Source organism: Megalobrama amblycephala, linkage group LG22 (genome assembly GCF_018812025.1).
Source record: "Megalobrama amblycephala isolate DHTTF-2021 linkage group LG22, ASM1881202v1, whole genome shotgun sequence".
Classification (NCBI taxonomy): domain Eukaryota; kingdom Metazoa; phylum Chordata; class Actinopteri; order Cypriniformes; family Xenocyprididae; genus Megalobrama; species Megalobrama amblycephala.
In genome coordinates this window covers 3,271,521-3,286,424 of record NC_063065.1, presented here as the reverse complement: position 1 = coordinate 3,286,424, position 14,904 = coordinate 3,271,521, and the positions used below count along the sequence as shown (strand labels likewise).

Sequence of the window (14,904 nt, the reverse complement as noted above, 5' to 3'; positions counted from 1 at the left end):
GAGAGCTTGTTCACAATAGCATAATAGCACACTGATGAAGGCTATTCCTTGAATGCAGTGGAAGCTAAGGTTTGGACAAAAGCATCAAGTGCATAAATGGAAATGGAAATATTTCTGCATATAAAGCGGGTTGTGTGTCATTCAGAACTGAATTGAGAAGCCTTTTAAATTGTGATTCAGTTCCTGAATTTGAATTGATGTAGCAAACAGGATGCAGATTTGCAATTTGAATTGAAATGTAATGAAGTAACATTCAAAATAATTCAAATACATGCACTTTTTAACTAAACAAAGTCTTATAAGATCATCTTTGACCAAGCTTTGTTTAAACAGTTTAAGATGCCTTAAAGTGTGAATGTTTATGGCTTTAGTAAATTAGTTTTGATCATGTTGTTTGTTTTACCACTATTTGGATTGTGAAGCAAGAGTAACCTGTTTTATTTCCCGGTTGTAATTTCCTGTGCTACACTGTAAAAACATATTTTTCAAAGTTGTAAATAAAGATTATTAGAGTATGTTTTATTCTAGAAAATACCATTTCAGTCTTTCTACTTCAAAAATTCACATTTAATGCAATGTGCAACTTAATTATTGTGTAAGTGTAATTATATGTGAAATTTACTAGCTATTTCTGAGTGAAATGTGTTTTCAGTGTATACTGAGATATTATTCAGATTTGACACACAACATGTGACTGTATATTTGCAATATACAGTACCTTAATGTTCAACATGAAGCGAAGTTTGCAACCCATTTTACTATGTATTTCTGATTAAGGATGTTCGAAATGTAGGATTTGCCTTGGTTTTTATTGATCAGGACCTAATGTGATGATGTCAAATGTGTTTTAAATCCACATGGAGTCAGAAGGGAATGTGAGTTTTCAGTGATTGTGGTTTTTGATTTCATGTTGACTATAAAAACAGACCAGAGAACAAACACGTATTCTTGCATCTGTATGACAATACTTTAGCATCTTTGATAGCATCTTTACTGTATAAGATGCATCTGTTTTTATTCACTTGTGAGTGAATGTTAGTGGATGTTTTGTGCGTGTGTGTGTGTGTGTGTGTGTGTGTGTGTGTGTGTGTTCATGTGTGTGCACTGGCCTAGACTCTCACAGGATTTGTAATTCAACACCTGAAATGGCCTCTGGCTCTCCGTCAGAAGTCTTTCTCTGTGCTGCAGTCGTGATTTGATGCTCTTACAGTCAGTGTGAATCTATCTATCTATCTATCTATCTATCTATCTATCTATCTATCTATCTATCTATCTATCTATCTATCTATCTATCTATCTATCTATCTATCTATCTATCTATCTATCTATCTATCTATCTATCTATCTATCAAACTAAATCTATCTATCTATCTATCTATCTATCATCATTAGGGAAGTTTGATTCATTTCTGTGAATCAGTTCGAACTGTCCATTTCAGTGAATCAATTCAAAGCTCTGATTTGGTGAAATATTTGTGCATTATCATTAAGAAATGCCAATGAAGGAATTACTGTGGCATTTTACAGTAAAATGTAAATGTTAAATATTGAATATAATTTTCCCTATGTTTATTTTGTGTAAAACAGTAAGAAAACAGTGTGCCTTAATTTATATCAGTGTTTTTTAGTATTATTTATATACTATAATACTATTTATTAATGTTTTTAATTAGCTTTCATTTTTATATTTTTATATTTTCTTTTTAATTTTAGTTTAGTAGTTTTATTATGTGCTTTTGTCATTTTTTTTTATTATTCTATTTAGCTCTATTTTTATTTAAATTTTAGTTTGAATAATTTTAGTACTTCATTAAATGCTTTATTTATTTCAGCCAAGGCAACATTTCTAAAAAAAATAATAATAATATTTAGATTTTATTTCAATTAACAATAACATTTAGATAAATTTGAAAGGTATAAACACATGCATTATCAGTGGATGTAATATTTATGTCTGCGTGTGTTTGTCATGTCTGTGTGTGTGTGTGTGTGTGTGTGTGTTCACGGACCGAGACTGTATTTGAATATTGTGTGCCGGAGCATCGAGCCGCTCGCTGTGATTGATGTGAGTGTGAGGTCACCCGCATCTCTGCCATAAAGATGCAGCTGTATCCTATCACACACACACACACACACTATCTCTCCATTCATCGTTCCAGACGGAGTGGAAACGTGAGATCAATCCATTGGAGGAATCTGTTTCCAGCACACGTAGCCAGACCTGTTTTACTCGCTTGTTTCTCTGGGCTTGGATGTTTTTTGGACCCTGAGGTAATGGGTCAGGTGTGTGTGTGTGTGTGTGTGTGGGCCAGTGAAACTGTTGATAAGGCAAGTAAACTGGGCCAGCAGAAAACTCTTTATTGTTGAACCCTGAACTAAATACGGCGTACAGAATAGATTTGATACAGTAAACCTGAACACATGAATCCTTTGACATTTTACTTTCATATTGTGAAATAGAATATTCAAGGAGTACGAAATGACGTCAGCCAATTTGATGAAACATTTTGAAGGCAGACTTTTGTTTGAAACAATGAATTATTCACAGCGAGAGCAGGAACATGCATTTAAGACAGTAAACAGGGTCAATTGTGACTCTGAACAAATCGTCTGTCTCTGGGGGTTTTCCTGCTGAAATCATGTTTTTGTGTGTACAGATGAAAATAAAGCCAACCGCTCCATTCATCTTCTCACCTCTCGGTTTGGTTCTGCTCTTAATTGCAGTCGGACATCAGTTCCTCTCTCTGTGCTTCCCGTAGCGGCTGCTTTGAGTTTCATCATTAGTTGTTTTGTAGTGCAGGTTTTTGCTTCACCTTTTAACATCTCTCTCTCTCTCTCTCTCTCAGTTAGAAATCTCCATTAGGATGATGGAAGTGTAATTATCTCCTCTCCGCTGCTCTCTAACGCACCAATTAAACTCGGCGCCTGGAAAAGAGCGTTTATGAACTCAACAATGAGGCTGAACATCAGCAAAGCAGATTCAACACATCAGAAAATAACAAAGATCTTGCCTTTCGATTCATTTTCTTAGTTATTCAGAAATTAATACATTACTAAAGCACATCCACTAACTAGAATATTGAAAATAATGCAGCCAGAATAATTATAAGAGATTTTATTCTTACCAGTCAGAATTTGATGCCATATTCAATGTGAAGCAAATATATTATACTGTTTTAGAGTCATTTGACTGCACTGAAAAAATATCTTTTTAATTAGTCTTTTTTGACTTGTTTTCCAGTCATTAAAACAAGACAATTTTACTTGAGAAGCAACACTGCGTAAGATATTCAGACTTGTTTTCATCGATGGTCTTGTATTTCGTCTCACTGCACTGGCAGATCTTTTCATGTTTTAAGTGTAAAGTTAAAATGAGTGCAAAATCTTCCTGTGCATTAAGAAAAATACACTTCAACACAATCTATGAGTCTTAAAGGGGTGGTTGATTATGATTTCACATTTTTTAACTTTAGTTAGTGTGTAATGTTGCTGTTTGATCATAAACAACATCTGCAAAGTTACGACGCTCAAAGTTCAATGCAAAGGAGATATTTTCTATTAAAGAATTCGACTACAACAAACGGCTGGTAGGGACTATAACGAGCTTCTTCCCAGGTTAGTGACATCACAAACCCTAAAATTTACATAAACCCCGCCCCCGAGAACACGCAACAAAGGGGGCGGGGCCATGTTGAGCTGCTTTAGAGAAGAGGAAGAGTTGTTGTAGTAGAGTGTTGTTGACATGCCGTCATTTTACGCCGGACTGCTTCACAAACGAGGGTCAATTCAACACAAAAGATGAACATGACGGCACATGCTAGTGGATGAGTTGAATCAACATAAATTTATCCACTATCCATTCAGAAACGTCTAAAAGTTGTAACTTCTTCCTGAGTCTCTCCATCAGTGTCGACTCCGGTTTGAACAATTTAAGGCTGAACACTTTCGTCATTTTGGCTGCGTGAGATTCTCCAGCTTTGTTGTTGTTGAGCTGTTAAAGCTCCACCCTCTCTGGAAAGGGGGCGGGGAGCAGCAGCTCATTTGCATTTAAAGGGACACACACAAAAACGGCGTGTTTTTGCTCACATCCAAATAGGGGAAAATTTACCAAGCTATAATAAATGATCTGTGGGGGATTTTGAGCTGAAACTTCACAGACACATTCTGGAGACACCAGAGATTTATATTACATTTATTATCCTTTAAAGTCTTAAACAGCGTTGCTTCTCATGTAAATTGTTAGGTATTTTAACTTGCAAACAAGACATTAATTAAAAATAGGCATTTTATCCTTCTTGTTTTCATTTGTGTCCAATTAAATTGGCACCAAAAGGTGCATAAAATGATAATACACGAGTACAAGAAAACAAATATTGAGGTATTATTCTATTAAAACCCTTTCACTCATTACACTCTTATACGAAAGGTTCAAAAACAGGGTTTTCACAGCGATGCCATAGAAGAACCATTTCCATGGATGTTTAAAGTTCTTCACGGAGCCATCAATCCCAATGAAGAAGCTTTAATGTGTCGTTTTGATGGAGCTGTGACTGTAGAAACAGAGATGCTGATGTGTGTCAGTTCAGAGCTTTGAAGTCTCAGTCTCTGTATTATTCATGACTGGAGAATCAACCACAATCCCACAGATTTTCTCCTCCGCAACCCATAAAGGAGACCGTTTGTGATCATTTTTGAAGCTTTGAGATATATAAGATATTATACAGCTTTTATTTTCACCAGTGTCTCTTGATTTTCAGATGGTTTGTGTCATGTCGCACAGCTCTAATCTGCTAAATGCAACTGTAACGCATGAAAACATTAGAAACATCGTGATTTTCTGTAAAGCTGCTTTGAAACGATGTGGTTTGTGAAAAGTGCTATAATAGTGAACTAGATGTTTGGGTGTTTTGAGTGGTTGCCAGGGCGATGCTATGTGGTTGCTAGGGTGTTCTGGTTGGTTGCTGGGTTTCTAAGCTAGAAGATGCATAATTGTGTGTTGAGAGGATAATGACATGGGATGCAGTGTGTGTGTGTGTGTGTGTGTGTGTGTGTGTGTGTGTGTGTGTGTGTGTGTGTGTGTGTGTTGTGCAGGTACAATGTGGATTAATGCTGGTCTGATCCCTAGAGAGGAAGGAATTGCAAAGCCTTAGTATCCTCACACTAATGATCTCTCGCTCTCTCTCTCTCTCATGTACCAGAACTGAGTCAGGTTGAAGGGGAGGAGCTAAAAAAATTAAGAGGGACTGATGACATCATCTGAAAGGGAAAGTCGTTTCAGAGGCAGAGCAAGTTATTTTATTAATGGAAGATCATGAAGACACTACTTTTTTTTTCTACCCAGGAGCGTATATTGAGAAAGTAAAAAGGCGGTTTTTATTTCATGTTGACTGAATCGTGTTGGCTGTTGAAGCAACATAGATTTATTTTCTCTTCTCACACACTGGATGTCTAGAAATGGGTCAGTGGATTAATTTTCTGACTCGGATCTTGCCGTCGGGAGCTAATGTGAGATTAGCCTGCTAGTTTATTGTGCAGTAAGTCTCAGGGAAATGCCGTTCATCAGACGGGACTCTACAGGACCGATGACGGTACGCAGGGATTCACTGTTTCACTGGAATAGTAATGTCTCTGAGCTTAACACCTGATGCTCTAATTTATCTCAGCGTTTAGAATATGCATTTTTATTAATTAATATTATAGCATAGTCTGTCTGTATACTTGATTCTGATTGACTGACTAGAATGCATGCATTTGATTGATAAATCATTTGATAATTACTTTTGAACAGCTTTTTGTAAGAATTTAATGATGTTAGAAATTAATACTTTTATTCAGCAAGGATGCATTAAATTGATCAGAAGTTAAAGTAAAGACATTTATAATGTTACAAAAGTTTCAAATAAATTCTGTTTTTTTGAACTTTCTATTCATCAAAAATACTGAAAAATAAATGTATCACTGTTTACAAAAAAATCACAACTCTTTTCAACTGATAATAATCAGAAATGTTTCTTTATCAGCAAATCAGCATATTAGAATGATTTCTGAAGGATCATGTGACACTGAAGACTGGAGTAATGATGCTGAAAATTCAGCTTTGATCACAGGAATAAATTACACTTTAAAATATATTCAAATGGAAAGCAGCTATTTTATATTGTAATAATATTTAAATTTTTTACTGTATTTTTGATAAATTAAATGCAGCCTTGGTGAGCATAAGAGACTTTTTGTATTCATTTTTATTATATTAACTGTAGTTAATAAAAGTTGTATTTTTTTATTAATATAATAGGCTCACAGTAGGATACAAATACACAAACCTCTCTCTGTAAGACATTTCATTGTTTTGAAACCAGCATCACATTTGAATTTAATATTTGGGAATCTGCTGCCATCTGCTGGTATGTAGAGGTACTGAAATGAAGGGAAATCTGTAATTAGAGCTGTTTAATCATGTGATTGTTCCACATCTCTTTTCATCTATACTGAAAAAAAATTACTTTGAAACTATTTTAACTCTTACAAAGAAATTACAACACTGAATTAAACATGAAATTTTGAAGGAGAAAGACTGAATTAGTAATTTACTCCAATAATCTTTTAATAATTTTTTACCATGTACAAGATGAGGTCAGCAATTCCCTGATGTCTTTTTATATCTCTGTGATTGATTTATTTCAGGTGAGTTTGTTTTAATATCATCTACACGTCTAACGTTCTCTCTCATTTCCTCTTCTAGGTATTGGAAAAAATGTAATATGCGACCGGACGGCGACTCCGCTGGACGCCTTCCGCATGATGTCAGCGGCCCAGTACTACCCGAAGCTGCTCAGCATCATGGGTAACGTGCTGCGCTTCCTTCCCGCCTTCGTCCGCATGAAGGAGCTGCTGGAGGAGGGTTACGCCGGCGAACTCCTGGTCTGCGAGGCGCAGGTTCACGGCGGCAGCCTCCTCGGGAAGAAGTACAACTGGAGCTGTGACGACCTGATGGGCGGCGGCGGACTGCATTCGGTGGGCAGCTACATCATCGATTTACTCACCTTTCTGACCGGCCGGCGGGCGGCGAAGGTGCACGGCTTCCTCAAGACGTTCGTCAAGCAGACCGACCACATCCGAGGAATCCGTCAAATCACCAGCGACGACTTTTGCACCTTTCAGATGGTGCTGGAAGGAGGCACTTGCTGCACGGTTACGCTCAACTTTAACGTCCCCGGCGAGTTTCGACAGGAGGTTGTGGTCGTGGGAACGGCCGGAAGGTTGAAGGTTTGCGGGACGGACCTGTACGGGCAGAAGAACGATGGCGAATGTGGTCAGGAGCTTCTTCTTAAGGACAAAACCCAAGTAGGGGACGCGTCCCTCCCCGACAAGGCTTTCCGGGACATCCCGTCTCCCTACCTCACTGGCACCATCTGCATGGTTCAAGCCGTACGGCAGGCGTTTCAGGACCAAGACGACCGGCGCACTTGGGACGGACGGCCGCTCACGATGGCCGCGACTTTTGAGGACTGTTTGTACGCGCTTTGCGTCGTAGACACGATCAAGAAATCAAATCAGTGTGGAGAGTGGCAGAACATCGTCGTGATGACGGAAGAACCGGAGGTCAGTCCTGCGTACCTGATCAGCGAGGCCATGCGACGCAGCCGGATGTCACTGTACTGCTAACGCGGCTCATGCGTGGACCCAACTGGATTATAGTCCCGAACATCATCTCTTGCTGGAGTTACGAGTTAAGGCGCTGTTCACAGCAAGACGAATGTTTGATGCAAAAATTTTAATGCAACTTGTTCAGACCAATGCAATGTTTTGTTTTTTACGGAGAGGTTTGGTAATCTCCTTTCCATCGCATATGCTTTTAGCGCATTAACTCTTTCCCTGCCAAACACAGAATTTTCCGTTATATGTGAGAAAACGATTCCCCGCCATCCGTGTTTTCACTGTTACACCGTTACCTATCCATACGCGAATTAAAATTCCAGCGACAAACAATTTGTCTGTCCACACCAGACGTGACACGACTATGACATGTGATAAAGTCAATCAAAAATCACAGCCAATCAGAAGAGTGCATGGGCGGGTTCTCTCTGCAAGTTTTCCCGCAGAATTGGGCTACTTCGCGGGTTGTTTTTCATGTCCGCGCGTTGTATCGACCCAAAATAACATGATATTTAGCCCCTGGAATGCGAATTTTACCAGGGGAGCCCTGCCAAAAATTCAAATTTTACACCCTAGAAAGCGATTTTTACTGTGGGACCCCCCTGAAATGCAATTGGGCTAGTTTTGAGGAGCAATTGTGCGGGTTTTGTTGTGAAAACCTGGCAATCCTGTTTGAAAAGGCGGCATTCATTGCCATTCTTTGTGTTGTTGTTCCAACCGCGACGTTGCAGAAACCGTTTCTAAAATAGATTCACCGCGTGTCGCCATCGCGGCTAGTTAGGACGTTATTCGCTAGGTGGCGCTTTGACACATCTTCTGAAAGAGTACTGAATCTCCTTATCAGAGTATATGTAAAATAATGCGATCACCAATATTAAACAGCAAATAAATCAAAAATGCCTAATGTTTCTGAATGAAATGTCGACCCAGGATAAGCTACAGGACTGTGCAAGCATTAGGAGTTGATGGACTCCATCTACACCATCTATGTTTTGATCATAGTCTTGAATCTGATCCAGATGTAGGCTAGTTTTTGATTAAAAACGTGCTTTTCTCAGCTCAAAATGTTGATTTTTTAAATGAAATTTACCCTATTCAAGTGTTGATTAAAAAAAAGGAATGATTAGAACTAGAATAAAACATATGTTTTGTTTTTTTGTTTAAATAGGCTATATTGCATATTCAGATATTCATTCTGCTAGATGTTCTGGGGGCCATGACATTTTTGTGAGAATTAGCAAAAAACGTTGATAGTGCCTGGCAACTTTTTTTAAAAACGCTGGCGGGGAAAGAGTTGAAGATTTGAGATCAAACGCATGTTTTTTGTGCTAAAACGTGAATGTGTTAAAATCTAAAAATTACAATTTAAAGCCTGTTCACAGCTAGATGAATATTTGGTGCAAAAATGTGATGCAATAAACGAGCGAACATTTGCTTGCCAAGATGCAATGCAAAGAAAAGTATTTCCGATTTTCTAAAAGCGCCACCTACTGTCATTGAGTGAATCTGCATTTCATTCAGCACTGGTCTGAACGGACAAATTGCACGCAGAAATCATTTGTGCCGAACACTCATGTTGGTGTGAACAGGCCTTTAGAGAGGCTGGATTCTGGGAATACCGGGATACTTCACCTTGAGGACGTGCAGCTGGAGGAAACATTGTGCCTCTTGAGTTGAACTTTCAGCTGACGGGCTTGACTTGTGTTAAAAAATCGGCTGCTGGTACTTTTGGTGTCCAAGCGCTGGTCAAGTATGCAATAAAAATCTGCTGTCGGAAGAAAAACAAACAAGGCCACGCTTCGCTGAAATGCCTTTGTTCCTGCGACGTGTTTGTAATTCGAGGATAGCGCAAAAAACAAACATGCACTTTTGCTTTTCAGTCTGACTTCAGTTTGAAGGTCCCGATTGTTTATTCGTGTAAGTGCAACCCAGACAAGGTCATCTGGCGTCTGTCGGCACGTGTTTGCATGCTAGTGTGAGTGTGTTTAATGTGCACATGGACTCCAGCAGTAAAAACAATGACTGCAAATGCATGAAATCTCCACTGACGCCGTAAACTAGAGGATTTGCTGTGTATTACGAGCTCTGGACAAAACACAAAGAATGTCAGATGTTTGTTTCAGGCGTGTGTATTTATAATCCCAATGTTTGTGTGGTATCTTGATCATTATTGCTGTAAGTCTGAAAGATTTTGAAATGTAAACCAGTTTTAGTCAGGTCTGAACAGGTGTTTTAGGAGGCCGTCACATCCACCATCAGTGCTTCTCAGCTGGTTTTGCTTTAGGATCCAGATTTTATATTAGAAATCACGTGGTGACCCGAAAATAAACAAAAATCTGAGATAATATTTTAAACTAATGGTCAAAATGTTTTAAAACATTAATGTTTTTGCTCTTCTGCTCACCAAGGCTGCATTTATTTGATAAAAAATACAGCAATATTCTGAAATATTATTACAATAGAAAATAACCATTTTCTACTTTAAAATAATTTAAAACATAATTTATTCCTGTGATGCAAAGCGGAATTTCCAGCATCGTTACTCCAGTCTTCAGCGTCACATGATCCTTCAGAAATCATTCTAAACTGTTCTAATGCTAAGAATATTAATATTATCATGAACTGTTTAGGCTCAAATATATGAAAAGTTAATAGACTAAATAGGAAAACATTTTTGCATAAATAATGTACACATGATCTGGGTCGCATTTCCTTATTTTCAGTCTAATTTGATTCTTTTCTACCAAATGACAGATGAATTTTGTGCTGAAATATTGTAAAGTTTGATTGGACGAATTACAAAATGATGTATTTCTCCTTTCTTTTAAAATTTAAGCCCATTTGACTGTTGTTTTTATTTATTATTTTTCGCTCTTCAGGCCCAATTTCCGATTTTACCCGCAGTTGAGAACAGACTGTTGCTGAACGTTGCACTTCCTCGAAGGTTAGTCATTTTTTAAGCCTGAAAAATATAAACCAAAATATCTTTCAGACATGCTAAAGGTGCTAGAGATCTTTCGCTCTAAACATATGATGCCTGTATTGGTCAATTTTAATAATGCATCTCTAGTTTAAGGTTTATAGTTTGATGCAGTTGTAAACTTTACAGGCTGGAGATGCTTATAAAACTGTTATAAAAAGGTAGGAAATAATGATTAACGTACAGAAAGCGTTTTATTTGGCATTGCTTGGATGCATGCGCTGTAGACGTGCGTCGGCTGTCGTCCATCACTGTGCAGCTGCTCACTGTGTCATCTTCCTGATGAAACACTGTGGAGTCGAACCGTACGTGGCTGTATTTTATGTGTATTGACCTGCTGTACATTACTGGAAAAACATGCTCTGTGTAGTTTATGAATGGTATTTATTTTTTATCCTGAGTGTTTCATATTAAATCTGGAAGTGTATTAATTGTGATACAGGAAATAGAGGCCTTTGCTTGTGCATTTCTACAGGAAGTGTGATGTCAGCGTTTAAGAGTCCCACACAAAACCTGTCCCGGTTTGTCTCAGAAATGTGATTAGTCTTCTCTACTGAAACACCGAACACTTGATCATCAAGGTAATGGAAACGTCTCTTCAAGGAAAAATCATCTCTGTAGGACGGGAGAATGTTTAATATCATCCTCTCTCAGGTCAATAAAGCTATTAAACTGACTGCTAAACTGTTGAGGCATAAATTATAAAATTAACATTTTGAGTGAGCCATTGAAAAATATTGATTATCATGAAGCTTAATTGACATGAGGAGGTAGATCACATTTACATAACCAGAAACCAAAGAAACAAACTGAATCATTTGGATTTGGTTGAATAAATATGGTGTGATCAACATCAAATCCGCACATGGATCCATTTTGTCATTCTGAATGTCGCTGTGGACACAAATAATTCATAGTCCGAGGAGGTTAAAAGCTTTCAAGGGTTGTCATATATTGTAATTATGATAATTATGGTAATTATGACACGAAATGAATGCAGCATAAGCTACACTATATGGAAGCCCATTTCCACCACACAAGAAAAAATGCTTTAGGAATTATGAAATATCAAAATTTACACAAGTCAAATTACAAGAAGTCAGAATTATGAGGTACTAAGTCATAATTATTAAACAAAAAATTAAAATTGAAAGTCAAAGTGATGACATAAAATGTCATGATTATGACGAAAGTAAAAAAAAAAAAAAATTAATAAAATTATGACTTTTAACATAATTGTCTTATATCATTATTTTGACCGTCATATAAATTACATTTTATGAAACTGACAAAAAGTGTAATTTTAACTTGCCATATTTGTGACTTTGCCAGTTTCAACTTTATCTGATTATTGACTTTTTGTCATTTTTCTTTTAATTTAGAATTACAATGTCATATAATTTTGAGTCATAATTTCAACTTTTTGTGTCATAATTACAACTTTTAATCTCATATTTATGACTTAATATGTCATAATTTTGTGATCGTTATGATTTCCTAGACCTCCAGAGATGATTTTTCTAAGAACGATGTCAGACATTAAGGCTGCAATAAAAATAGGGCTTGATTTTTATTCATTTTGAAAAGACTTTCTCCATCATCTATGAGACTTGTCTTAATGGAATGATCTGGGATCAGTAAAAGTTAAGCTCTGTTGCCACAATTTGCTAAATACTGTATAAATATCTTTTGCTCACAGATGAAAGTCAACATTGTGGTCAATAAATGATGACAGAATATTAGTTTTTGGGTGAACTATTCCTTTAAGTGGAATGAAATGACTTTAGACAAAGGTTAAAAACTTGTATTGAACCCAGAAGATTCCTCAGATATTCTCATTGCATCTTTGACAGCGATAAAAATCTGATTCTCCGAGACTCATTTTTCAGTGTTCCTTCAGTGAGTCTCAGTGATGTTGAGAATGAAAACGCTGTTGTAATGTCAGTCTGCAGACGTGAGAGGAACGTTTGGTCATCATCAAAACTGTTTATCTCAGAATTAACATGGACAAACTGGAGTCGAATGTGATGACTGTATGCTTGAGTTCGCCTGTTTCTGAACAAAACTCAACGATACTTCAACTGCAAACATGAACCTGTGAAAACACATGTTACAACTGGAAACGTTTCAATGTAAGATAAGGCTTGTTCTCTGTGTATGTGAATATCTACTGTATCCTCGTCCTGCTGGGCAGCATGTGCAAACACACGGTGTGTGTGAGTGATGGGGACTCATTAAAGAAGGGATTCAGCAGTAAAATGTGCTCTGGGTCTGTTGTTTTCTCTCTATTACACAATTCATAGACAAACCGGATGGCAACAGTTTAGGATTGGTTAATAAATGTTTAAAGCAAGAAAAAAATATCTGCCAGAATGGTCAGAAAAATCAACTTAAAGGATTAGTCCACTTTTAAATACACTTTTCCTGATAAATTTACTCACCCCCATGTCATCCAAGATGTTCATGTTTTTCTCTCTTCAGTCGAAAAGAAATGAAGGTTTTTGAGGAAAACATTCCAGGATTATTGTCCTTACAGTGGATTTCAATGGCTACCAACAGGTTGAAGGTCAAAATTACAGTTTCAGTGCAGCTTCAAGGGCTTTAAACGATACCAGATGAGTAATAAGGGTCTTATCTAGCGAATCGATCGGTCATTTTTGAAAAAAATACAACCGTTTATGCTTTATAAACAAAATATCCCCTTGAACGTACTTTCTGCTTCCGCATTCTTCATAACGCTTACGCTGAATGTCCTACGCCTTCCCTATTCTACTTACGGAAAAAAACGAAACTGGCGCTGCGTTCGTTCCGTAACTTGAATAGGGAAGGCGTAGAACATTCAGCGTAAGCGTTATCAAAGACTATAGAATAACACAAGACGTGTCACTCGTATTGTTTTGAATGGGAGAAAGTGTAACGCGCAATATGGCGGAATAAGTCCCGCCTTCTAAATAAGAGCCAATCGCAGACTGGTAAAGTCATCGCGTCACTTCAGCGGCCGTTAGAATCATCGGTTTCTATAGAAACAGTCAGACGCGCGCCTCAAAAGAGACGCGCATTTAGGTCTGCGCATGCGCATTAGCTTGATCCAGCCTGAAAAATAGTTTTTTTTTTTGTCATGATTCGAGCGTTTAGAAACTACATTTATGAGCCGGTTGTTGTTAGATTTCATTGGTGATTTCAAATATGAAATTTAATCGTAAGGTTGGCGAACAGTTTTGGAGAATTTGATGTTTCCCCATTCAAAGAGATTGCATGATGCCCAGGATGCCCGTGATGCGCCGAGTGAAATGACTTCTCTTAAAGGGACTTTGGCTTTATGAAGAATGCGGAAGCAGAAAGTACGTTCAAGGCGATATTTTGTTTATAAAGCATAAACGGTTGTATTTTTTTCGAAAATGACTGATCGATTCGCTAGATAAGACCCTTATTACTCGTCTGGTATCGTTTAAAGCCCTTGAAGCTGCACTGAAACTGTAATTTTGACCTTCAATCTGTTGGTAGCCATTGAAATCCACTGTAAGGAGAAAAATCCTGGAATGTTTTCCTCAAAAACCTTTTCTTTTCGACTGACGAAAGAAAGACATGAACATCTTGGATGACATGGGGGTGAGTAAATTTATCAGGAAAAGTGTATTTAAAAGTGGACTAATCCTTTAATTCAAAAGAAAATGAAGCAGATATTTTGTCTTGTTTTTAATTCTGTATTTATTTTTTTTTTTTTTAGAAAACATAACTTATTATCTTATGTAATTTTGCTTTAGTAAATGTATCTTGTTATATGAACGTTAAGATATTTGTACTGGAAAACAAGACAAAAACACTAAGAAAATCTCTTTTTGCAGTGCATCTTATTAGGGAGGACATGGTTGGAGATGTGAATGAATATCAGACGTCTGAAAGAAAGTAATTATAATGTAGTGAAATAAAGCAAACATACCAATGTGTAATAGCTTTATTTATAAAGAAAACCAAGCTCCAAAAAAATCCAAAATAGTGTATATATAATCCATCATGAAAATTAAAAGTAGATCACATGAAGCTATAGCAAATTTATAATGTCATTAACAAAAATGAATTATAGCTCCCTCAACTATAGCAAATATAATCATCACACCACACTATTCACAGTGAATATGTCTGCATTTTGTGACAAGAAAAAAAATGAAATAAGTTTGAAAAACTACGAGAATCTGAACCCAAACTACTGAGAACATCAAGAAGCTCAAGACAAGCACTTCACCATCCCTCACCTTTAACCCACAAAC

The 14,904-nt window shown here is 37.2% G+C and overlaps 1 protein-coding gene across 1 annotated transcript in view; it reads left to right on the top strand.

The window, feature by feature from the left end:
* Nucleotides 1-10,005, top strand: part of gfod1 (glucose-fructose oxidoreductase domain containing 1) — a 26,355-nt gene extending 16,350 nt beyond the window's left edge. Inside the window, exon 2 of the mRNA XM_048174592.1 lies at nt 6,743-10,005. Within this exon, the coding sequence (XP_048030549.1) occupies nt 6,743-7,665 (923 nt within the window). The 3' untranslated portion in view covers nt 7,666-10,005. The remainder of the gene's footprint in view (nt 1-6,742) is intronic.
* Nucleotides 10,006-14,904: the final 4,899 nt, after the last annotated feature.